This window comes from Vanacampus margaritifer, chromosome 2 (assembly GCF_051991255.1).
Source record: "Vanacampus margaritifer isolate UIUO_Vmar chromosome 2, RoL_Vmar_1.0, whole genome shotgun sequence".
NCBI lineage: Eukaryota > Metazoa > Chordata > Actinopteri > Syngnathiformes > Syngnathidae > Vanacampus > Vanacampus margaritifer.
Genome location: NC_135433.1, coordinates 43,526,830 through 43,553,729, shown reverse-complemented (window position 1 = coordinate 43,553,729; position 26,900 = coordinate 43,526,830). Strand labels below are relative to the sequence as shown.

The following is a 26,900-nucleotide window of genomic DNA, read 5'->3' as shown; positions in this document are numbered from 1 at the left end:
TTCAGTCGACAGCAAGGCAAAATGGCCGCACCCTGAGATGAATCAAAACGGGTGGATTTTGCTGCATAACTCATATTCCACAAATGTAGTATTAATCAGAATAGACTAGTGAGGACACATATCACAATAAATACTATAAATTACTGTAAAGAAGATTTTAAATTGGGCACTTGAAAATCCAGTTTTAATGACCAATAATTAATTGAGTGCCAATTGAAAGCAGCTTTGATTTGTACTGTATATGGATGACTTTTTAACGGGATACTTGACTCAATAAGCCATTTTCAGCAGTAAAAAGTTAGTATTTTGTCCATAATGAATATGATTTTTTATATACAATGAATACCTTTAAAAACTAACTGTGAGCCATGATTGGTCGTTACCTACTTCCTCAGCACAGGTGATGTCATCTTCAGTCGACAGCAAAGCAAGTGAAGAAAATTCTTTTTTTAAAGTTATTAATTCTAGTAATTAAGTTATCAAATTAATTCTGGACAGAACATGAACTTTTTATTGCCGAAAATGTTAATGTTAAAAAGTATCCCTTTAACCTTGGAGAACCCACGGGGTCAAATTTGGCCCCTATAAATTCTGCTCCTCAAATAACAAAGACCTTTTTTTTTTTTTTTTTTTACAAATTTAACTTCAAAAGTCCAGAGTGCCACTTCTGACCCCTGCATGGGGCCATCTAGTGGATGAATATTGCACTTACATGAGCCAGAGTGGTGGTGACAAGATGGCTGGCAACATGCTGTTTTGTCAGCAAACCATCAGATGGTAAAATTGTGTTTTTTTTGTTAATCTATTTCATATCATGTTGCAGAATGCCTAGGAGTATGTTTTATATATATATTTTGATAAATTAGCAACTCTGAGCTAGTTCAAAAAACAAGGGTTAAAATAGAAAAAACATATTTTGGTTCAGTGAACTTATAGCAGTCATTTAATGTATAATGCATAATTTTCCAAAGAAGAAAAGGGTTCTTGGGTTCTCCAGGGCTAATGGTGAAAGCTTCAATCTCCAGAGGCTGACTTACCTGCACCGCCTCTGTTATTAGCCGCCTCGACGTTACCACTCACACTGGTACCACTCGGGTTAGTGAACCGCAGCACCACACGGAATAAGTTGTGCCTGGCATCTTTCAGATCAACATGCACTGTAACTCTGACTTCGCTCTGCAGGGGAGGAGGGGGGGGGGGGGGACAGTGACAAACAACTGACTGGATGAGACGTCGGAGACGCTTTGGAGGAGGTTCAGGAGGCGAAGCAGTTGCGTACTCACAAAGAGGGTTAATCAACGCACGGCAAGTCGAGAGAGGAAAAAGGCAGCCAAGCCACGACCTCCACTTACGGTCACAGCACGGCCGCGAGCTGGCTTCGTCCGACACTGTGACCCTTGCTCTTAATCGCTTGGCCCTTCCCTTATTTCGCAGGGTGGCGTAGCGCATTACAATATGGAAAGTAGCAGGAAAGCCAAGGGGAAGGGTGAGGATCACCTCCGGCTGAAAAGAAACAGCTTTAGGCCTCAAGGAAGTGATAGAGAAGAGGAGGATAAAAGCTACAAAAGATTGTTGCAACCTGAAATATTTGTAGCTTTTTTTTACAAGTGTATATTGGACTGAAAAAGCAAGATATAGAGGTTTAGGAAGAAGTAGCTGATAGAAAGCATCACATGGAATTTGAAGGAGGGGAGTTTGAATTAGAGAGAAAGCAGAGAAGCACAGCATTTATCATGGAGAGGACATTTAATAGTACACAGCAATGTTTAAGATAACAACATTACATTTATTGTTATCGTTTTCACAAACTTGAAATAATATCGTTATGAGAGAGTTTTGATTTGCAGATGCAGAATGTCTATTGAGGTGGAATAATATTGTTAGCAGTAGGCTATTTTTACAATCATTGTAAAGAGAGGCAGGAGTTTAAAACACAATAAAAAAAAAGGCCGATTGTAGAGAAATGGCAAAACAAAGCAGACTGGGCAGAATTGAAAAATAAAATAAAAAATCAGATCTTGTAGTAGAGGGCATTTTTTAAAATCTTTTCTAAGGGTAGTTATGCGAGGTGAGGCATTGATTTTTTTCACATGGAAAATGCACCAGGTATGACATTGTTGAGGTCAGTATTTGGGGTAGAAATAATGAAAAAAAGAACCCTTAGTTTATGCTAGTATCAGAATAAAGTTAAAAAATATATATATTAAAAAATTGCCATGTTTAATAGAACAACAATGAATATGTTCTATAACATATAATCCACTTGATGATTATTGGATTTTACTTGAGCGCCACCTATTGACCCTTATAAAAATCAGAGAAACAAGGCAATATACTTGCATTTAGCGAAAAAAAAAATTCTCCATATTTGTGATTCACATATCACCTATTTGTGGATTTTTTAGGAGGAAAATAAACTTAAAAAAAAAACTATTCATTGTTTTGTGGTACCAATGAACTATGCTGAAGTGAGTTGGGGAGCTTCATTTAGACAAAAGTAGTGCTTTGCCACCATCTTGTGGCATCTATAAGCAATTATAAACCTTTTTGGGGTTGTCAATCACTTGAGGATTTTCAGTATTTGTGGCTGGGCTCATATTTGTAAACACTGTATTTGTTTTGTATGACTATTTTTCTACTGCAGATAAACACAACAACAATATAATTTTTGTATCGGTTATCGCTAGAAAGTTCAGATATGTGCTCACCTGCGCAGGGGACAGCTCAGCATAACCTCTCCAGCTGAATTCTGAGAACTCTTGGGGGTCGTAACCAAAACGCACGGGCCTGGAGTTTGGTGTGGTGCCGTCCTCCACCTCAAACTTGAACTGATGCAAGGTGGGGAAATAATAGCTTGGCGCGGGCCTGGGAGGGAACAACATTGATTGAAATAAAATAAATAAATCATATACAAAATTCATGACACGCAAGTGCATTCAAAAATATTTGTAAAATGCCTACTGTGTGCATTTGAGGCCAACTACGTTACTACGGCAACGACACTGGCCAGATGTGGAGTCACAAGTGGTGCTGATGGCGCCACCAATGTCACACTCACAAACTGCAAGGGATTCAATATTACTAGATTTTTTTTTCTATTTTAATTGAGAAAAATGAGGATGTTGCCGTGGACTCACCTTGGCAGCCAAAATAATTTGCTTTCCGCAACAGGAAGTAGCCGTCGTCGCAGGAGTCGCACGTGCGCCCGCCAACACGAGGCTTGCAGTGGCACTGTCCGCTTCTCTGCACGGGAACAAAACAATAGAAAAGAGCATTTGATTTCTTTAGCACATTTTAGACTCAAGGAAAATCATCGCCTTACAAGACATAAAAGCATATGAGCCAAAATGTGAAAGCAAAAAAAAAAGAAAATTTAAACAAAACAACAAAAATGGTAAGTCCCAAAACAAGCAAAGTATTTTGAAATAAATGCTTTAGAAAGTATAGCACACGGCTCTGGCTGGGTTCTGAAGTGTTCGGTTTAGGTGAACGGTATGGGATTTTTTAATAGGTTTTAGGTGAACTAGTGAATACACACTCACACGCACGCACATGCACATACAAAATAAAAAATATATATATATGTAAAAAAAAAAAAGGAAAAAAAAAGAGATAGAGCAATGACGATGACATGTCAAATCAGTAAAATTACCGAATGAACAATACTGAGCTGTCCAGAAAAAAAAAAAAAAAAAGTATAGCACACAGGTATAAGTTGTAACTCCAGCTACCTTGTCACATTCTGCAACACCACTCAACGTCCCTTTGACATCACACCTGCACACTGGAATGAAATACAAAAAAAAGGAAAGAAAAGAGAGGAAGGTTATGAGCTGAATAGAGTCTGATTGCAGGATAGAGTCACTTTCATGGGTGAAGTACAAGAGCACAAAAGCTCACCGGGAGCTTTAAAGTCAGCCGAGTGAAATCAAAACATCTCTATAAATGTCCAGCCGCAAGCAACCAGAAGCATTCTTAAGTTATTAAAAAACGTTTTTCCCCCGCTCTTTGTAGAGGTTACATTCTTGCTACAGGGCGGATCTGTAACAGGGGAAAGCCGGTATCCAAGCAAAGCATGAGGCCCAGGTGACACATTTGGACATTAAACCATTCTGGCTAATAGTGTTAATTTCGTCAACAAAAACAAAACAAAAATAATTTTGTCAACACTCATTTTTCATCTGACTAAAACTAGATTCGATTAAAATCCTCATTAATAAACAGGAACTGGGACTAAATCAGTCTGCATTTTCGTCGACTAATGAAGACGAGACGAAAATGTACTTCACTTAATAAAAATTGGACCAAAATCTATGCACATTTTAGTTCATGAACAAAAACGAGACGAAAATTATGATTTGGTCAAATCTTGTCTTTACTAATCTGGCACTGTGACACTGTCATGTGACACACACCCTTTCAAATCTGCAGCTAGCAAGTGCTACATCCACAAACACATGGGACAGACAGGAGGTGAATTTACGGTGAAAGGTTAAATAAATAAATAAATAAATATATATATATATATATATATATATATATATATATATATATATATATATATATATATATATATATATATATTAGGGGTGTGAATTGCTTAGTACCTGGCGATTAGATTCACGATCATAGGTCACGATTCGATTCGATGAATCCCGATGCGAATCTATAAATTGATTGTTGCGATTTTTTTTAACTCAATTTTAGAAAATACAAATCAGTAAACTTGTACATGTACACTGTAAGATTTGTATGAAAATGCATTTATTTATCTGAAAATTCAGGCTTATAACTGAGCCACTGCATTTAACAAACAGGTTGCAGTCTGTTGCATGTTTGAACAGCACTGAAATTAAATATTAAGGCTTAATGTTCCATTAATATAACGTTCTTCCACGCTTAACTTTTTGACCGCCAAAAACGTTAAATAACGTTTAGTAAAATCCTACGGAGGAGCGCCAAAGACGTTAAAAGACGTTCACCAAGTTTTTTTGGGGGGAAACGGGTGGAGGAAAGCCTTGGCCAGCTGTGCTGAAAGTATCAAGCAGATCTAGTTAGTATAATGACTATTTTTGGCCCCTAGATGGCAGCGATGACTCTCTTTGGACAAGATTTGGTAGGCGTCAGTAGAAGACGTGAGGCGGCGCTAGAGTGTTGAGGGGAGAATGGCTGAGAAAGCGAAAATGGCGACCGGTGGCAAGCAGCTCACGCTTGATTGTTTTTTTCAAAGAAGAGAAGCATCAACCAGTGCTAAAGAGCACATTGATGACGACGATGATGATGATGGTGACTCCGAGGTTGACGCCGAAGTTGGAAGCGTTGACGCGGCGGCTATGATCACGTCATAAAGCCTCACCGGCTAGCGATGCTAACGCCGGAAAACGCGGAGCACAACCGAGCACTTCCGCACAGGCGGACGACGAAGAGTGCCCCCGAGTCCAATGCATATTCATCAGAGGAGTGGGTACAGTCTGATCACAGAGAAGACACTGGTTATGGACTACGATGCCACCATGAATGGAGCGGATAAGATGGATCAACCACCCGGTATAGGAACTGAAGGACAATGAGGAAGCCAGACGTAACACCACCGTAACGTCACCGTATCATGATCCTGAGAGTAGACTTGATGGCAACATAGCCAAACACACACTGCAGTATATACTTGCTATTCCCCGGGAAAAAAAGCCAGCAAGAAAGTGTAGCGTCTGCAATCGCAGTGAAACTAATCTGTTGTGCAAATCCTGCTGCGTTCCCTTGCACGCAGGGAAGTGTTACAAAAAGAAAAACTGTATTTGAAACATCCACACAATTGTAAATAGTACCACAGTTGCACACATTTGTAAATAGTTTGCCAAATTGTTACACTGTTGAATGTAAATAAACGTATTTTGCTATCAAAAAACACTTTTTCATTGTTGGTGGTAGTGTTTTACAGAAGTAAAGCACTGTTTAGGTGTTTGTGGCATCATTCATGGAAAAAAAAAGGTGTCAAATCCACTAGAGTGCATGAAATAATATCGTTTCACAAAAAGCTTGATTTCTCCGTTTCTCCAAAACAGAGCATTTGGGTGAAACTAACCATTTTCTATTGTTGATTACTGAAAAACGGAATAAGGTAGAAACAAACTTTTTTTTTCTGATGAAAGATGAGAGTCCAATCTTTCATTTTGTAGTATGTGTGTTTCCATAGTCCAAACACAACATTTTCTGTGGACCTTTAAAGATCAGTCAAAATGCTTAAATCGGCTGGCACCCACGGCATCCCTTTTCTGAAAACGTCTGGCGGTCAAAGAGTTAATGTGTGAATCCTAACCCTAAGTAAGACGTTTTGTTGAATATTCCCATAAAAAATGTATGTTTAAAAATCGATGCGGCCGCATAGCCAATTGATTCGAGAATTGCGCGCTGTAATATCGCGATATATTGCCGAATAGATTTTCTAACACCCCTAATATATATATTGTTATGACGTAACATTAACCCAACGGCTATTATGTTCCAACAATAATGTTAATCCGACCGCTAACTAATGGCTAACTTACTAGCTCATGGCATGGAGCCATAGTAGCCACTTGTTGATATACTGTCATTGTGTGTGAAGTTGTTTTTCATCAAATGGATGAAATGAAATTTCATGTGAAATAGTTTTAGATCCGAAATGTTCAACATAACCAACTGACAAAAAATATACGGCGGTATAGTGATTGTCTTGACTAAAACTATATGAATACAATTCTTGGACTAAAATAAAGACTAAAATGCTAGATTATTAATAGTTGATTAAAAATGGACTAAAAAAAATCGGGATGGGGTTTGACTAACTATGATAATATGATTGAAACTGGACTAAAACTGAGACTAAATGTAAAAATGGCGGTCATTTCAATCCAAAACACGATCAAGGCTGTCTCAGTGTGCTGCAACTCAGTGGTGTTTTTTTTCTTCTCTCTCTTGAATTAACTTAACAAATGGCAGATATTGCAAGTAGTGCAAACTTTTTTAGTGCCACATATCACATTTCACTGCCCTGCACTGCCTATAATGTAGAAGGTTTATTATCATTCTTGATCCTTTGGGTATTTGGACAACTGAATGTCACAGACATGTTAAAAACATACTGTTTTAAATCATGCTTAATGTCTCCTTTCAAAGTTACCTTGACAGCCATTTGTGTGGTCAGCTGCCAGGTTCCAGTGAAGCGGCTTACACTTGTCGCATAAAGCTCCCTCGGTGCTGGCTCGGCAGCGGCAGGAACCCTGAAACAACAGAGAAGTCATCAGTAGAACAAAACGTGTGGTTTTATTTTGACTATCATGATTGAGCATCTGCGCTGCTGCCAATTTCCTCCATGAGAAAACCTCTGCATCTTTTCTTAGAAATTGTGAACCTGGCAAAGCCTTCTTCCGACTTCTTGTTTTGCTTCCTTCACAAAAGGGCAGGAAGTCTCTTTTCCTTCATTTTAATTACGCTAACATTTCAAGGAGGAAAAGGGCACTTCCTCATTCAATCAATTGGCTGGAGGCAATTTTAGCAACACAGCTGCGTTATCCGTTGCCGAAAAAGCCACCCGCAGCATTCATACTAATGCTATTGTCCTTTAATCACAGTGATATGGCACTCATTCATATACATAACTCCCTGAAAAGATAATAAATATTAAATGAGAAGTCAACCCCACTAGTTATTCTGGTTTATAATGCGGTAAAATGTGCAATATCCAGCAGTTATATCCATCTCAGGGGGCGGCCATTTTGCCACTTGCTGTCGACTGAAGCTCAGGCAATGACCAATCACAGCTCGCCTGGTATCTGAAGATGAGCTGTGATTGGTCGTTGCCTGAGCCCATCTTCAGTCGACAGCAAGTGGCAAAATGGCCGCCCCCTGAGATGAATAAAAATGCCTGGATTGTGCTTCATAACTCACAATCCACAAATGTAATATAAATCAGAATGTCATGTTTAAACTAGTCACATATAATATTTTATTGTCAAGAAATGTTTAAGGTTGACTTCCACTTCTAAAAAAAATATTTAAAAATAAATTATATAATATATGGGAGGAAAATTACAATTATCAATGGATGCTGTGAGGGCTCTTTGATAATAATAATAATAAAAAAATCTATCTAAAAATAGAAAAATCAGTACAAGTGTACCCCACTCCGCTTAGTGACATCATTCTCCATTATTATTAATAATCTTCATGGAGGATACATACCGTTTGAGGTTCTGTGCTCTCTGTCCCGTGTGGATTACATTGACCGATGGAGGCTGGAGGCAAAAATTAATGAATAAACAAGGACTCTAACCACAAAAAAACAACAACGTTTTTTAGGGTGTGTTACCCGAGCACGAGGGGAACCTGAGTCCAGAAGCACAGTGGTCACACTGCTGGCCCGCCACCCCAGGCAGACACAGACACTGGCCTGACAGCGGGTTGCATATTGTGCCGTATGAGCCTTCCAAGGAACACTGACAGGCTGAATAAATGAAGCATGCAAAAGGTCAGATATATTCACATAAACAGTCCAAAAACACTTGTCTTTTCTGGGCCAGTTGAATTCCTTAAAAGGAAGACGGGAGATGCCGTGTCACCCAAAGTACAGTATATGAGGAGGATCGGCGAGGAGGCCATAAAAAGATGCATGAGAAGAGTCAATGTGGAAGCAACATATTCCGCCAGCAATTACAGTTCTAAAATAAACCAGTCAGCAAAAAAAACACCCTCAGACTAGGGGTGTGAATTGCCGAGTACCTGGCGATTCGATTCGTATCACGATTCACAGGTCATGATTCGATTCGATACCGATTAATCCCGATACAAATCTATAAATTGATTATTGCGATTTTTTTTTTAAACTCAAATTTAGAAAATACTAATCCGTAAACATGTACACTGTGTAAGATTTGTACGAAAATGTATTTATTCATCTGAAACTTTAGGCTTATAACTGTGAGTCACTTTATTTAAAAACAATCTGTTGCAATCTGTTTCATGATTGAACAGCATTGAAATAAAATCTTAAGGCTTAATGTTCCATTAATATAACATTCTTCCATGCTTAATGTGTGAATCCTAACCCTAAGTAAGAAGTTTTGTTGAATATTCCCATTAAAAAATTGATGTTTAAAAATCGATTCGGCCGCCTATCGAATCGATTCGAGAATTGCGCGCTGTAATATCGCGATATATTGCAGAATGTATTTTTTTTAACACCGCTAATATATATTGATATAAAGTAACATTCATCCAACGGCTATTATGTTCCAACAATAATGTTAATCCGACTGCTAACTAATGGCTAATTTACTAGCTCATGGGATGAGCTAGTAAGCCATAGTAGCCATACTCGAGCCATAGTAGCCACTTGTTGATATACTGTCATTGTGTGTGAAGTTGTTTTTTATCAAATTATGGCAAATTTGCAAAACAACATAATCTAACTTTCACGACATGCTCCATGTTCCACCCATGGTAGATATTATAAGCAATGAAAATTTTTCAATTGGAGCTCAGGTGGGTGAATTCGTTAGTAGGCTACAATTCCTGGAATTCATCCAAAATTAGGGATGCACGATAATGCTATTTTCAACCGATACCGATAAACCAATAATTTAGGAAGTGCCGATGTCGATAACCGATAAGTAAGCCGATAATTGTTTGCAAAATGAACTTGAATACAAATATACTTTCAAGTCCTAACGTGTACAAATACATTGAAACATTGTGTAAAGAACCAGGAAGCAGCATTTTATTGATATCTCTGCTTTAAAGACAAGCAGTAACTCATTTTGAGTTTGCCAAAACAGAACAGTCATGTTTTAAAAATGCAACACAGAAAAGAAAGCCCACACTGGCGACTGCCATGTCGCCATGATGCATCTTCTGTGAACACAAGGTCGTGCGCATTATGACGTCATAAGTATGCAACACCACCATAGGAGAGGGGAGGGGTTGAGCACAACTTGAGCCACAAACACAATAGATGGACCAACGTGGCATGTTTATTATTATCGGCGGATTTCTCTATTATCTGGTTTATCTGTATAACGTCAAATTGGTTGATAATTGCCGATATTTATCGGCAGCTTTTGTTATTAGCTGTTTCACGTCAAATTGGTCGATATTATCGTGCATCCCTTCCCAAAATGTCCGCTAATACCTAAAATGGCCGACTTCCCGGCCAATTTTAAGCTTGGGTCCTTCAGGTTTTTTCATGTGTCCTGATTTGATCGACATTGTCGCCTAATTTTGCATTAATCTTACCGAGTAGGTTTTTTGGGCTTGTGTTAAGGATCCCTAAAATATATACATTTTGACCAACTGTAATTTTTCGTACATATTGAGCAACTCCCCCCAAAACATTTTTTTGTAAAAAATATCAAATCAGTCTTTTACAAACTGCTAGGCAGGCGTTTCTATGGAATAAAGAGTTGAGTTTTTGTTCTTTATCAAACACACATAATACTTATTTTTAACTTGAATTTGCTTCTTGCCATTTCGGTACAACAGATTGCAGATCGCCTCAAGGTTGTTTTGTCCACATTGTTTGAACCCTGTGTGGCCTTGAGGCGATTTTTTTTGGTGCCAACTGAAGATACTCTAAGGTCAACCTCCAGCGCTACTACAATAGAGTCAAACTGCCTTATGTCATAAAAATTGACATAGACATTTTTAATAGACTGTATCTTGTCATTCACTCTTTTTGCCACCAGGAGACTAATAAAGTCTTATTCTGTTCAACCCCAAAAGAAGAAATTAAACATTTGTTTTTGCCACAACTCACCAGCACATTCCGGGTACCCGTAGTAGCCCGGTGCACATTGCTCGCAGCGCTGACCTCCATAGTTGGGGAGGCAAATACACTGAGCGCTCGCACCGCAGCCACTCGCAGCCACGCCGGCCCCATCGCAAAGACACGCTGGAGATGCGGAAAGAAATACATCGTGTCACATTTTAAAGCACTGGCAACCCGTGAACAATATCATTGGGTCATTTGGACACTTTTGGTGCTTACTGGAGACTACTTTGTAAAAAATATAGTCATTTTTCAATTACACGCTAATGAGCCCAAGCTAATGAATGAAGGCCTCAATTAAAAATCTGTATTTATCTTTAATAATATATATTTGTGACAAGCCATGCGCACACATAGTAATAATTGATGTCTACAATGCATGCTGTTATCACATCTATGAATGAAATACAATGACATCCACCACACAAATCCGCGGAGCTCAGAACCTGCGCCACAACTTGGACCCACTCTTACCCAGTCTAAATTCTAATCCACTTTCTGTCACCAAATTATCAGGTGCTCTGAGTGCCTATAAAAGAAAACACCTTAAGTACCCTGGCAATTAATTTTTTTTAACCATAATTAATCGCATGACTTCAATAGTTAACTCACGATTAATCGCAAATTTTACATTTGTTCTAAATGTACAAAAAAATATTTTCATACTCTTGTCAACATAAAAGTGGAACATAATGTTAAAGTATTAAAAATATGGCTGCGTCTTTTAGTTCTTTAGTCAATTTCATAATAATTCATAAAATTGAGTTAATATTAAAAAGATGTACTGTACGGTAAAAAACGAGTGTGATATTTTTCTGCCACTAGATGGCATAATTGCATTTGTAAAACATTGTAGACAGCTCAGTGCATTTTTCTTTTCATATTAAGAGTTCATCTTTAAAGCTGCAATATGGAACATTTTTCCCCAAAATAACTTTACAATAAGCTTTTTATTTGACCATTTATGACTGAAATGCCTTCTAATAAATAGATTAACACCATAGCTGTTCACAATGGGTACTGCAAGCCTCTGGCCAATAGTTTTCAGACTGGATTCGGGTTAGAATTTGTGAAGAACGGTATGTGCAGTTTCATTTTTCCTCAGCAGGTGGCAGTAGCGATTCGAAATGGAATATTTTACGTTCAGTAGCTTTAACATGAAGTAGCTTGTGAAATTCTGCACATTTTTAAAATTGTAAAATACAACTTCACCCCAGAGTCCACAAATATACGCATGATTATTAACTCTTTGACTGCCAGACGTTTTCAGAAACGGGATGTCGCCAGTGCCAGCCCATTTAAGCATTTTGACTGATCTTTCAAGGTCCACAGAAAATGTTGTGCTTGGACTATGGAAACACACTCGGGGCACTCTTCGTCGTCCGATTGAACGTCCGCCTGAGCGTGCTTGGTTGTGCTTCGCATTTTCCGGTGTTAGCATCGCTAGCCCGTGAATCTTTATGACGTCGTCATAGCCGCCGCGTCAGCGCTTCCAACTTCGGCATCAACCTCGGAGTCACCATCATCATCATCGATGATGATCATCGTCGTCATCAATGTGCTCTTTAGCGTTGGTCGATGCCTTTCGTCTTTGAAAAAAATTCCCAAGTGTGAGCTGCTTGCAACCGGTCGCCATTGTTCGCTTCTTCAGCCCTCTAGCTCCGCCTCACGTCTTCTACTGCCGCGTCAACGCTTCCAACCTCGGAGTCACCATCATCATCATCAATGATGATCATCGTCGTCATCAATGTGCTCTTTAGCGTTGGTCGATGCTTTTCGTCTTTGAAAAAAACTGCTCCAGCGTGAGCTGCTTGCAACCGGTCGCCATGTTCTCTTCCCTTCCCCAGCCATTGTCCCCTCTAGCTCCGCCTCACGTCTTCTACTGACGCCTACCCAATCTTGTCAAAAGAGAGTCATTGCTGCCATCTAGGGGCCAAAAATAGTCATTAGGCTAACTAGATCTGCTTGAAACTTTCACAGCAGATGGCCAAGGCTTTCCTCCACCCGTTTCAAAAAAAAAAATTAAAAAAATTGGATGACGTCTTTTAACGTCATTGGCGGCCCTCCGTAGGTTTTTACTTGACGTCTTTTAACGTCCATGGCAGTCAAAGAGTTAAATGATCTCAATAAACGCACTCATTTTGACACCCCTACTTATAAGTAAATTATAGCGTGCGAACATGCATCACACACACTGACAGTGATATTAGCATTGAAGCTAATGCTAAAACATATGAGAAGTTTCTTGTCTGGTCCACTGATATTACACAGCATTCCAATTCCAGAGACACGACCGTCCTTCTTATAAGCCTGCAGTTTTATTGTCATTGAGTTATTACTTGCTTCAATGTGATCTGATAGTTGAAATAAATGACAGGGAGATCACTTGGCTCGAGATGACAAGGTCATGATGCACAATTTAAAGCAGTTATAAATTCATAATTTACAAACACTGATAAGATCAAGTTTACGTGTGTATATGTGTCACACCGTGGCAGTTTGGGAAGGAGTGGTAGCCTGGTCCGCAACGGTCACATTGCTGGCCCGCCACATTTTGACGACACAGGCAGCGTCCCGAAGCGTCACACACCTTGTGCTCTGTCCCTCTGGAGTCACACGCACACCCTGAATACGAACACACACACACACACACAGTAAATGCTAACGATTGACTCTGAACTCCAGTTCTTCTTGAGAACTACTTCTTCAGTTGCGCTTTGTTCATTTTCAGATGGTGTATTCATCACCAGGTTGCCCTGTGCTGAGCTTCAGGTTTCTTAGATCAGCTCTTCTATTTTTTATTTTTGTTGGTATGTGCGTTTTTTTTTTTTCTTCTTAATCTTTGTGGGCCAGTATTGATTTGTTTTTCAATCATGTAAAGCACTTAAAGTTAAAAAAAAAATTTGGATGAAAAGTGCTATATAAATAAAGATTGATGGATTGTAGGGCAAAAAATAAAATCTCGATTCTTTCAGTCATTCAGGACGATTACGATTTTAATCAATTTTCAATCTTATAAACCCAACAAACACTTATTTAAAAGTTTAATTTATTCAAAAATAATTCATTTGCAAAATGTTCAGACAACAATAACATATACCGATTCTAAATCAGTTTTAACATAAACTCGATTTTACAATTTAGCAAATTTTCACCCATTTGATTTTTAAAATAAATCGAATTCATTCGATTTATTGCCTAGCCCTCATTGATTGATTTATTGATTGATTTTGTGTTAATTTCGAGTTCAATGCACAGTGGAGTTTCTGCTAGTTTTGTGCGTGTGTATAATAGCACACACACTTCACTTACTGACAGTTTTCCCTAACAAGAAAGGTAACTTAAGTAAAGTCTCTCAGTTTTTCTTCTTTATTCATCATTCTGACAATGCATGATGAAGAAGAGGTCGGAAAAAACAAAAAAGAGAAATGCCCATTAAATGACTGATAGACTCTCTATGACCCCAGTTGGAAAGTCAGCAGGTATGTACAGTTTATTTTGTGAAGTAAAATAAATAAATACATACATAGATATTTATTTACAAATATTTATAAATATTAGGGGTGTTAAAAAAAATCGATTCGGCAATATATCGCGATATTACAGCGCGCAATTCTTGAATCGATTCAATATGCAGCCAAATTCGATTTTACAACATACATTTTTTTAAGGAAATATTCAACAAAACGTCTTACTTAGGGTTAGGATTCACACATTAAGCATGGAAGAATGTTATATTAATGGAACATTAAGCCTTAATATTTTATTTCAATGCTGTTCAAACATGAAACAGACTGCAACCTGTTTGTTAAATGCAGTAGCTCACTTATAAGCCTGAATTTTCAGATAAATAAATATATTTTCATACAAATCTTACAGTGTACATGTACAAGTTTACTGATTAGTATTTTCTAAATTTGAGTTTAAAAAAAAATCTCAATAATCAATTTATAGATTCGCATCGGGATTAATCGATATTGAATCGTGACCTATGAATCGTGATACGAATCGAATCGCCAGGTACAAGGCAATTTACACCCCTAGTAAATATATTATGAGATAAAATAAAATAATACCCACATTGTATGTAAGATGTACAGTATGTATATATGGCGGTGTAAAATCCTACTTACGTTGACAATTGATTGATTCAAAATAACCAACAGGGCAGCCAGTAGGCACTAAGCAGATGGGAAGAAATACAACAGGATTAGAATATTATTAATATTACAGTATTCTGTACTACCGTTAATCATATACTAAATCTACGCTCACCTGTAATGGGTCCTGCGGGGGATTTTGTGGTTGCCTGGTACTCAGGATAACCTGATTGCAAACGCAAAGAAGGTCAATCAATACGCTTTGATCCAATGGGGGAAAAAAGGGAGTCGCAATGCAACTTTAACAATTAAAGTCTTCCTTTGTATTGGGCCGTCATTCCTCTCGGTGTGGATGCGGTGCTCGTCCTCACGTGGTTTCTCTGCGTGTGGTGATATTGGGGGGAGGGGTGTGTTTTTATTTTTATTGAACTATGGATTGTTTTTATTACTCAGCAATTTGAGTTAGGAATGAAAGGTGCTATATAAATAAAGTTTATTTTGATATTACGACCTGCACTTTTCACAGATTCATCTGGCGGCAGTTTTCAATAAGATATTCATTTTATATTACAAGACTGTAAAAAATAAGAAATATTAACAAACTAAAATAGTGTTAAAAAAATGAACGTGTAGTAAATGTCCAATGTGACTCAAGTATTTCCATTCCCTTTTTGGGTTTTTATGCTTTTTTTATTTTATTATTTTTTTTTTTTGTAATTAGCCCCCCCCCCCAAAAAAAAATTAATAATTAAATATAATTAATTATATAATAATATATAATTAATAATTAAAATAATTTAAAAATATATATTTTTTAAGTATTTCCATTCCCAAGTCATTCCCAATTTAGATCAACCATATCTTATAGAAAACAAAAGTAAAGTCAACCCTGGAATGAGAAAAAAAAAATACTCAGAGCTTATCTTTCCGCCCTGGCAGACGTTAAGGAGGTGATAAGATGAGGAAATGCTACTTGTGTTTCTAATATGTCTCTCTCGGTTTACAAGCATGCCGAATGTGAGACGTATGGCCGAAACGTTGACGTGTGTGCATTTACTGCATATCACCTCACTTCCTTTCAAAAGTGAACTTACGAATGCACCGAGGGTAGTAATAGTGTCCGTCTGCGCAGCGCTCGCAGTTCTCTCCCGCAAACGGCACTTTGCACACGCACCTCCCGGAACCCATTTCACAGCCTGCCGTGGTCCGCTGGTCACACCTGCAGGCTGCGGACACACATGCGGTTTGTTACAACGTATCTTTGCAAGCAATGCTTTCATGGATGGTGGACGCAAAAATGAAGACAAGGAACAGAAAATGACTGAAGATTGACACTTGTCAAGGTTAAGCCACGCATTCCTGAACTTATCTTATTATAAGGCAGCAACAACTGTTGCAGGGATTTTCAGTAAATATCCATTGAGTTACACTGCAAAAAGGACAGTAGAACATTTAAGAAAAGAAAATAAGAAAATTATTACTTCAAATAAGCAAAATTATCTGCTTAAGAACACTTTTTTTTTTACTTCAATTTAACTGTAAGATTTTGAAAAATAAGAAAATAATACTAGGCCCATATCTATGGAGGACCAAAAGTGCCAAAATTAAATAAATGAATACACCATTAAATATTAAAATAAATTAATGAAATGTTTAATTTAATAATCAAATATGGAATTAAATAAATTAATGTGTTATTAAATGTGCCATTAATTAATGATATTACCTATGATTATTTGTAAATATTAGGGGTGTAAATTGCCTAGTACCTTGCGATTCGATCTGTATCACGATTCATAGGTCACGATTCGATTCGATACCGATTCATCTTGATATGGATCGATAAGTCAATTACTGCGATTTTTTAAAACTAAAATTTGGAAAATACTAATCAATAAACTTGTACATGTACACTGTAAGATTTTGTATGAAAATGTACTTCAGGCTTATAACTGTGAGCCACTGCATTTAGCAAACAGGTTCGAATCTGTTTCATGTTTAAACAACATTGAAAGAAAATATTATGGCTTAATGTTCCATTATTATAACATTCCTCCATGCTTAATGTGGGAAACCTAACCCTAAGTAAGACATTTTGTTGAATATTTCCATCAAAAGTTGATCTTTAAAAATCGATTCGGCTGCATATGAATCGATACGAGAATTATGTGCTGTAATATCGTGATATATTGCCAAATCAATTTTTCTTAACACCCCTAGTAAATATATATATATATATTTTTTTTTTTATTATTATTTTTTTTTTTTTATTTGTCTATTTAATTAATTCTTTCATGGTGACTGTGTTGCGGCGTTTCATGAATTTATTTTATCTGTCAAACTCACCCATCAAAATTTGGTGGGCAGGTCCTAGCACCTGATTGGTCACCCTGCTCACCAAGTCAAGGCAAATCCATTTCAGAATAATGAATTGATGCAGAGTGAGTAGCCAGTAAACACAATTCGATAGGCTGGGTGGCGCTATTGACCTCAATAGGTGCGTTACCATTAGATTCAGATTTACGCTCTCATGAGGTGCTTTTTGAGACGTGTTGAATTTCGCATTTCCTGTAATCATGTGACCCCGCCCGGTAAAAGGAAGAAAAGGAAGGTGGAAGTACAGGGCCACTCACTTTTGTGAATTGCTTCCTGAGAGGACAACAAGCCTTATTGAGCCAAGGCTGCCGCGGCTCCATACACGCATACTATTTATTCTTGTGACGTTCACGAGGAGACGTTAGCGTGACCGCCTACAAGAACTGCGAGATCTCGCGAGAGTCGAGGCGGGACATTATGAGACCTACTCCTCGGAAGCAAATCACTCTTCAATGGAAACACCAACAAGTCAAAACCGTACTTTAGTGAAATAGTAGAAATATCGCTTTTATTTTGATGTTGGTTTTGCACAATAACAAGCCTTGATCACTCTTGTCACCATGTTTCTAACCTCTTCAGGCCGAAGCAGTCGATTAGACAAGATTTGAGTGAATAAGCTAACTTTGACGGGGAAGTTTGACAGATAAAATAAATTCATGAAACGCTCCAACACAGCAACATGAAATAAATAAATACAGAAATAATTATATATATATATATATATATATATATATATATTTATATATGTAGGTAATTTAATTAATGACACATTTATTTAATTATTGGTTTATTTAATTCCATATTTAATTAATAAATGACACATTTAATTATTTCATGACACATTTATTTAATTATTGGTTTATTTAATTCCATATTGAATTAATAAATGATACATTTAATTATTTCATGACACATTTATTTAATTATTTATTGGTGTATTCATTTATTTAATTTTGGCACTTTTGGTCCTCTGTACATTTCAACCACAGTGGTCTTGAAAATAGTATTTTTTAGACTAAAAACAAGTAATGTCGACTTTTTCAAGCTGTAATAAATAGAACTATTTTCTTTAAATATATAAGTATTTTTTTACGCTTGGATAACTTAGCCGGAGTGTCAAGCAGGGAGGTAGAAGGTCCCATTTTTATAGTCTTTGATATAACCCAGCTAGGGGTTGAACCCACAACCTCCAAGTCCAAGGGTTGGCACTCTACCGCTGGTAGACCACTGAGCTGGTTCTGGACTTTGATGTTGCTTGTTTTAAGCCTCACAGTACTGAAAACTGGCTGTGCCAAGACTGCTTGATCAAATAAGATAATTAATATAAGTAATATGTATCTTAAAATAAGCAGAATAATCTTGCCTGACTATTTCATTTTAAGTAAAAATAACTTGCCAAAGCAAAATAAGATAATTTAGATAGATTAAATTTAAGAAATTATAGCTTACTTAAGATTTCAGTTTTTGCATTGTAGGTTTTTGTTTTTTTAATTAGATTTTTTTTTTAATAATCAAATTTATGATTGGGCCAGATGAAATGTTCCGCTTCTCCTCGTCCTCGGTCAGTAACTTCCCACCCCCGAATTAAATCCTCCACTTTGTCGAGGCTATTCCTAAGAGGAGGAGCAGACTGAAGTGCAAGAGAAATGTAAACAAGAGAAGAGCCCACTTGAGAGCAATGGCGTACATTTCTATATATAACTATTTTATGTTGGACGCACTTGTGTTTCCTTTTTCACGCATTAAGCGAGCAAGACGGAGAGTCTAGCAATTTACAGAATAGTCCTGCCTTAAAGCCCCCCACACCATTCACACACACGCTCACACACCTGCTGTGTATCATCAGCACAGCCCGGCTCCCATTGTTCTCTTATCCAATCAGCTCCCTGACTGCTCTCGCACATCGCCACCTGTTGCCTCATTTGTTCTGCAGAATTTCTCATTGTGTTTAGTGGCAACTGGAAAAGTTCAAATTCAGCGGGAGGATATGCTGAATGGCACTGGATTAAGGAATACTCAGAAAGTCTCACAGAACTCTGAGAAGGGGCTTTAGCATGACATAGAATCATAAGTTACTTAATTTCCTGCATTTTTTTTTTAAATATGTATGGATCACGCTTGAAGGGGAAATATGGAAAAGTGACTGTTTAATGACTTTTATAAATTGATGTGTCTCTGGGGTGCCTGTCCACCCATTAACTAATTTGCTCCCCCAAAAAAATGTACAAATACGTTCTATTTTAAATGTGTTAAGTGTCCCAAAGACGTATTTATACGTTTATTAAACCTCAACTGCAAAGAACGGTTGAAGAAATGGTAGTTATTACACAATCGGCCAGCAGGTGACAGCAGAGCAAAAGAGAACAATCAGGGCCATGTTAAAAAAAAGCTCATTTACTCACACTTCTAAATAGATTTGTGAATAATGATGAAACTTAGCTATATTCTAATGCTAATTGCTGCAAAACGGAAACAGATAGAAATGTTTTGGGAGGTTCCATGTTCTTATAGCAATAGAGCAGAATATTCTGTGGGCCTTGCAAAGTCAGTCAAAATCTAGTAAAACAGTCGGGAGTGAAGGGGATTGCTTCAGTGAAAATGGCTGGGAGTGAATGAGTTAAGTGTGATATTAAACAACTGAGTAAATGTATTGTTAGTTGATTAGCTCTGAAAATGTAGCAAGTCAAGTCACATAATAACCTCCCACGCATTGAGTTACTCCTCCCGTGACAGGATCATTTAAGGCTGGGTGAAGATCCTAAGGCACTTTCAAGTGATGCACAGACTACACGGTCTGAAACACCTGACAGACAACCCTGCTTGTGCTAGCTTGTCAAAATTAATAGGTAAGCAGAGCTGCATTAGCTTCTGAAAACGGCACGATGAAGCTGTCGATGCAAAGGCGGTGCTGGCCTGGCTCAGCTTTGCAAGTAGAAGCCCTCGCTTGGCTAATTCCATGACTGGTCGTCATGGTAACAGATGGGGTGAACAGTCACCCACTTGAATGAGACTGAGCTACTCTCTCAAACAGACATGTTATTAAAACACTGGGGAATGGATTTCAAATTCCATCCATCCATTTCCTTGACCGCTCTTCCTCACAAGGGTCACGGGGGTGCTGGAGCCTATCCCAGCTGGCTTCGGGCAGTAGGCGGGGTAAACCCTGAACTGGTTGCCAGCCAATCGCAGGGCACACAGACAAACAACCATACCCACAATCACACCTATGGACAATTTGGAGTGTTCAATTAACCTGCCATGCATGTCTTTGGAATGTGGGAGGAAACCGGAGTACTCGGAGAAAACCCACGCAAGCACGGGGAGAACATGCAAACTCCTCCCAGGAAGGCCGAAGCCCGGACTCGATCTCACGTCCTCTGCACTGGGAGGCGGACGTGCTAACCAGTCAGCCACCTGGATTTCAAATTGAATAAAAAAATAAAAATAAAATAAGAATAAAAAAAAAACAATAAAAAATAAAAATAATAAAAAAATAAAAATAATAAAAAAATAATAATAAAAAAAATAAAAATAAAAATAAATAAATAAAAAATAAATAATTAAATAAATGTATTTATTTTGGGATAAAATTAATTTAAGTTACTCCATTTATGATGGCGTTTAAAAAAAAACTTTATTTTTTGCTTGCTCCTCTCTATATGACGGCAAGTAAAATATCACTCACGTATGCATCCAGTGGGAGACTCAGGTGCGACTCCATATGGTCGGAAGTAGCCTTCAATGCATCGCTCGCAGTTTACTCCAGCAGTGTTGTGCTAAAAAGAAAAGTATTCATTTAGTGGGAAGTGAAAGCCCGAAGCGGTGGTTTATTGGTCAGAAGAAGTTCTTGTTTTGATCTCATTCGGTTTTGCAGGTGTAGCTGATAGTGGCCAATCAGTATGCAATACTACTGTAGTGTGTTTGAATACATCAGTCAATGGGGAGTTCTATCACTGTGAGTCGGAAGTGGGATCAGTTGAGGTCAGATTGTCTATTTACTTCCTCCCCGACTAAAAACACGTAGACACATATGTATACACACACACAGGAATCCGTTCAGACTTGACGAGCGCTTCATACCTGGCAATTGATGCACACGCCTCCTCCGCTGTGACCACCGGAGATGTCTAAACTTGCTCCTCTGGCTTCCACCTCTGGGTCGTAATAACAGTCGGCGGCATGAGCAAAGCACTGGCAGGCTGAGGAGGAAACCCCCAACACACATAAATACATCAAATTAATATATAAGCCCCAGCAGAACTCACATAATTACGTTTAAGCTCCAGGAGCGAAGGAACTGCTTATTAAGTATTACGAGAAACAATAAAATCCAAACTAAGATGCATATCCTGTTTCTGTTTTATCAGTGATTAGGCATACAGAACAAATCCTCACACGTTTTTGGTCTTAATCGTGTTTAAATTTAAACACTAAAAGTAAGTATAATTGCCACACTGAATAGAAAAAAATATAAGAATAAACTCCTATTAATCAAATATAATATATTAAATATATTCATTTAAATTCTTTAAAGCATAAAAAAAAAAACTATTTTAATTGTATGTTTTATTTACTTCCTGTTATGGCCCAAAAGCTGCAGCCAAAATTAGCCACTGTAGTGAAGATGGACAAACACAGACTGTAGGTAGTTTTATTTTTGGTTTTACTTGCTTGACACTTGTTGGAGAAATCTCAAGTAATGTTCAAATACTCTCCTCAAGAAGATTTGAGATTTGTTTCTATGATAAATTTAAAAAAAAAAGAAAAAGGGGGGGGGGGCTGTAAAGCGGAGTCTATTTTGATTGTTTTGTTTAAAAGTTGTATTTTTTTCTTTTTATTTGCTATAAGCTTTGAAAAAAGCAGAGCAGAAAAAGGTGATTATTTGCAATTAGTTATGAAAAATGGTGTGATTATTTAGTTAAAAAATGTAAATCACTTGACAGCACTAATAAAATAAGCCAAAAACTCTATATATTCTATATATATCTATATAATCATAGTAATTATATTATATAGTTTAATAAAAAATTTGAAAACTATGGAATGATAATATAATTATTTGATTCATCAAATCCCACCCCCCCTAAAAAAAAATATATATATATATATATATATATATATATATATATTATATCCACATATAGCATTTTCCCGTAAAATTGCATGAAAATAATGGCAATTGTGTATTTTCCTAATTTCTGACCATAAAACAGCCCCAAAAGGAAATGTTGATACTGGTACGGGACGCCGTTACGAGTACCGATACCCGGAATTAAGGCCCGATACGTACTCGCTCATCCCTGGTTAAAACGACAATTTGCTGTTGATTAATTTTGTTTAAAATACACTATTACTAAAATATCAATTAAAAATTGGAAACATGCGCAAATAAAAAATAATCCTTCAATTACTACCCAATGCTCCTTTCATACAATATAGAAAGCCAAGAAGTATCATCCTCTCACTGTGAATTTAAAAAGTGTAGCTACTGTATAACTGAAAGAAAGTAAAGCTAAACTTCAGAATGCCATTTGTACATTTTAGTGTTAATTTCGTTAATGAAAACTAAACAAAAATATTTTTGTCATCGCACATTATTCACCGGACAAAAACTAGTCTAGACAAGACTGAAACCCCCATTAAAAAAACAATAATTGGGACTATAATATTTTCGGTGACTAATGAAGACGAGACGAAAATGCAGTTCACTTAATAAAGACTGGAGACATATCAATGGACATTTTAGTTCACAAGCAAAAATGAGATGAAAATGATGATCCTCTCTCTGCTAATCTGTCACTAACACATAGTGACACACCCCCTTTCAAATCTGCAGCTAGTGAGTCCAACGTAACATTAATCCAACAGCTATAACAATCAAACAATGTTAATCTGACCACTAAATAATGCTAGCTAATGTACTAGCTTGTAGCATGGAGTAATAATAGCCACTTGTTGATATACTGTAATTGTGTGTGAAGTTATTTTATAAATCAAAAAGATGAGAGGAAATTTTATTTTAGATTAGATGAAAATGTTTATTATTCGCTGACAAAAAAAATTTAAAGGCTAAAATGATTGACTAAAACTAGACTAAAATGTTGACAATTTCTGTTTACTTAAATTAGATGAATAAAATTAATGTTTTCTTGGACTAAAATAAAGACAAAAATGCTCAACTTACAGTCGACTAAAAAAGGAGGTTGACTAACTATGATAAAAACTAACAAGTGTGATTGAATTTGAACTAACACTGAGACAATTTTTTTAAAATGGCCGATGAAATTAACTCTAGTACATTTAATGTCTGTGAGTGCACTAATCAGATCATAACTTTTCCTCTTTTGTCAGATGTCAATAAAAGATGATTCTGAGCGATGATCCTGTAGTGTACATGATAAGGGATCGCAACCACAATTTGCTTCCTAGACCAGCTAACAGTTAGCATAGCATTTTGTTTATTCTTCTACTACCGTAAAATACTATTTGTGGAAGACCACAAATAGTAAAAAAAAAAGCAAAACATAAGCAACTGAGTTTTATATTATTTTATTTTAACTTAAGTAGTTTGAACTCATCGGCACGCATACCATATGAGGAATGCCCTCCCCAGTCTCAATGAGGCGCCGAGTGATACCATATCAGGGCATCGACAATAGCAGCAAGTGGACACTTCAGTCCTCAGCACAACACAGTCAGACGGCGCGTCCCAGCACTTACGCTGACACTCGTTGGGGCTGTCGACAGTGGCGGCGCGCCACGGCTTCTGGCTGAAACCCGGACAGCAGCGCTCGCATGACTCCCCGCAGGTGTTGTGTCGGCACTCACACTGGAGCCTGTTGACAGAATGTAGAAGTCATGGAGCACAACATCATAAATATCAATACCAATTAGCATGTAGGTTAGATGACATGTTGTCGTGTTTTATTGGAATTCCACACCAGATACTTGACTTTCAGTAATGATTATTTAAAAACTATGTGAAGTAGTGCAATCCCTAGTGTGTATCCCACTTTAGTTAATCAGTACACAGAGCTTTACTATGTTTCCGTCAAGTATCACTTTGAAAAACGCATTGCCATTGACATAACATCATTTGTTTACAATGTTATCATTGCAGCTGACAATGGAGTCTTTCGCTATTGTGATATCCAGAAACAAACACATGAGTTAAAAAGGCAGGCAGGAAGAATGTCTTCACTGTTGAAAATGTCTGTTAATGAAAAAACGCAGATGCTGGAAAGAAGTTAACGTTTGACGAGCTCAGGAGAAGAGCTGCTGGAGGTGCAGTGAGAGGTGAACCATTTTTCCGAAGGATGACGTACTTGTTTGGGTTTTCCGGGTCGCGAGCGGCCCCGCACTCCTGAGCGTGGCCGTGACACACGCAGCGCCCGCCGATACTGATGTCCTTGATACTGTAGTAGTACTGCGCAAAAACACACACACACACAATTAAAGCATTTTTCTTGGTTGCTTGGCAGCAGTAGTTAATTACACACGGTGAGTGTCAAGGATCATTTAATGGGCTGACTCATAAAATCATCAACACCTCTCAAGTACTCATTTCAACTTCATGTGGCAAAATCCAGGAAGGTTATGAAGATAATTCCATTACTGGAATTTAGTCCATTATTCATTATCATTATTCATCATTATTCCATTTGATACGTTGCATTTTGTGATATGATGCAATAAGTAGTCATTCAAACCCCAAAACGTATGCATGTTTTATAATACTTTGTCCTGCACTCCCAAAAACGTATTTATATGTTTTTTTTAATGGTAGAGTAGGGGTGTCAAACAGGCGGATCAAGCCCGCAAAGGGGATTTAATCCGGACTGCGAGCTGATTTTGTAAAATTAAAAAAAATTAGTCGTCGGACCAATTAATCAGCTGTCCACAATCAATTAAATTAAATTAAAGTACCTCTGATTGTCACACCCACCTAAGAAAACATATACATTCATAATTTCACAGATAATCAATGCAACTTGTACATGGAATTGCCCTGGATGTCATTATTTTACACATCACCTAAAGTTACGGTTTGTTTAAAAATAAATCAAATGAAATCATAGACCGACATAAACGTGTTAAATACGACACAAATTAAATTACTGGTAATATAAACACATATAACAAGGATTAACGTCCTTATAACTTCATTAACTGTGCCACACAATGCATTCTGGGAACATTATATAGACAAAACAGGTAGCTACAACACGTCTGGAACTCATACAGGCAAAGTGTTGCTGTGTTCCATTTGCATTCCTGTTATTTTTTTGAACGATAATTATATTTGAGCCCTGTAATAATGTAGGGCTAACCCACAAATAGTGAACATTTGCGTATAATTGACGCCAATTGTTTTTAAGTTATATACCTTTTTTTTTTTGTTTCTCGATCCGGCCCGCTTGGTAATATCTTTTCCTCCATGTGGCCCTTGAGCTAATATGAGTTTGACACCCCTGTGCTAGAGGATACAGAAGGCTTTAAAGGTCCCATCGTATGAAAATGCACTTTAGTGGGGTTTTCTATCAATAATATGCATCCTCGGCCTGTCTACAATACAACCAGGTATGAAAAAAGTCAGTCCGCGACTTCTTTAGCTTTCTCCTCATTTCTAAAATGTGTGCTTCAAAACCGGCAGATTAAACATCCGTGACTTAGTGACGTCAAAAAGACACGGAAGTGCACTCGACCCCGCCCCTTCGGGTTAGTGGCACCGCCTCTGGTAAAGGTTTGTCATGCCCACAGAAATTCAAGAAGCTGGCTGCTCCTTTCTTTTCCTCCCCATGTTCGCAAATGCTCAGGAAAAAGTGGTTGCTTCCTTCGTTCCAAGTCTAGTCTAGTTTGAGAAGACAGTTGATTAATTCTATTTTTGAAGGACTTGTACCGACATCATTTCTCAAAGGACTGTTTTGTTAGTTGGATTTGTAACACGTTTAAACATAATGGATCGGTCCCAACAGTGTGACACGACTGCAAACTGGAAAGCTGTAAGTTTAACATTTTTGATTTAGCCTTCCTTCCTATCCTTTCTAATAAGAGACGTGCACCTTCTACCATATTACTGGTGTATTCTTAGTGCCTAAAGTGGGAGCTACATTTGTCGTGTGGAGGTTGTTTGGTTACAAGAGGTAAGATATGATAAAGCAGACGATGGTTGGATAATTTGAAACGGTTGCGTATTGTTTTGTCAAGATACAATCTGCGGTGGTTAATTTGCTGTGACTGGCAACTCGCCACCTAGTGGACATGACTTTGTGATGCTAACCGGCCGCTAAGTGGTCTCGACGAGACGGCTTGCACGTTGCGACCGCGCAGTGGCCTAAATGTGTACATTTGTGTTATTCATAACCGCTTGTAAATGTCTACAAGCATTCACGGCAAATCGGAGACATTCACGGCAAAATAACGTTTGCGGGAGATTTGCCGGTTACAGCAAAATAACCATTGCCTAAACAATGACAAAATAACACTACAACAGTCTCTATGGTAACGTTATGCTACTTTTTCTTATGGTAAAACTTTATGCCACTTTTCCACATATTAAAAAAGTTCTCAAATGTGTAAAAGACATGTCTGTATTTTTCTTTTCTTCTGCTCCCATGGCCAGT

General features: G+C 37.6%; 1 protein-coding gene across 4 annotated transcripts in view; it reads right to left on the bottom strand.

Moving 5' to 3' along the window:
• LOC144043286 (laminin subunit alpha-3-like) overlaps positions 1-26,900 on the bottom strand; it is a 119,013-nt gene that overhangs the window by 52,887 nt on the left and 39,226 nt on the right. For all 4 annotated transcript variants that reach the window (XM_077556728.1, XM_077556727.1, XM_077556730.1 and 1 more), the window contains 17 exons: positions 24,603-24,703; positions 23,998-24,113; positions 21,358-21,476; positions 20,963-21,053; positions 15,996-16,127; positions 15,077-15,127; positions 14,935-14,982; positions 13,292-13,426; positions 10,790-10,924; positions 8,348-8,482; positions 8,221-8,273; positions 7,160-7,259; positions 3,732-3,784; positions 3,138-3,243; positions 2,962-3,061; positions 2,709-2,865; positions 1,038-1,176 (listed from right to left, as the gene is read on the bottom strand). In XM_077556728.1, coding sequence (XP_077412854.1) covers positions 1,038-1,176; positions 2,709-2,865; positions 2,962-3,061; positions 3,138-3,243; positions 3,732-3,784; positions 7,160-7,259; positions 8,221-8,273; positions 8,348-8,482; positions 10,790-10,924; positions 13,292-13,426; positions 14,935-14,982; positions 15,077-15,127; positions 15,996-16,127; positions 20,963-21,053; positions 21,358-21,476; positions 23,998-24,113; positions 24,603-24,703 — 1,771 coding nt within the window. The remainder of the gene's footprint in view (positions 1-1,037; positions 1,177-2,708; positions 2,866-2,961; positions 3,062-3,137; positions 3,244-3,731; positions 3,785-7,159; positions 7,260-8,220; positions 8,274-8,347; positions 8,483-10,789; positions 10,925-13,291; positions 13,427-14,934; positions 14,983-15,076; positions 15,128-15,995; positions 16,128-20,962; positions 21,054-21,357; positions 21,477-23,997; positions 24,114-24,602; positions 24,704-26,900) is intronic.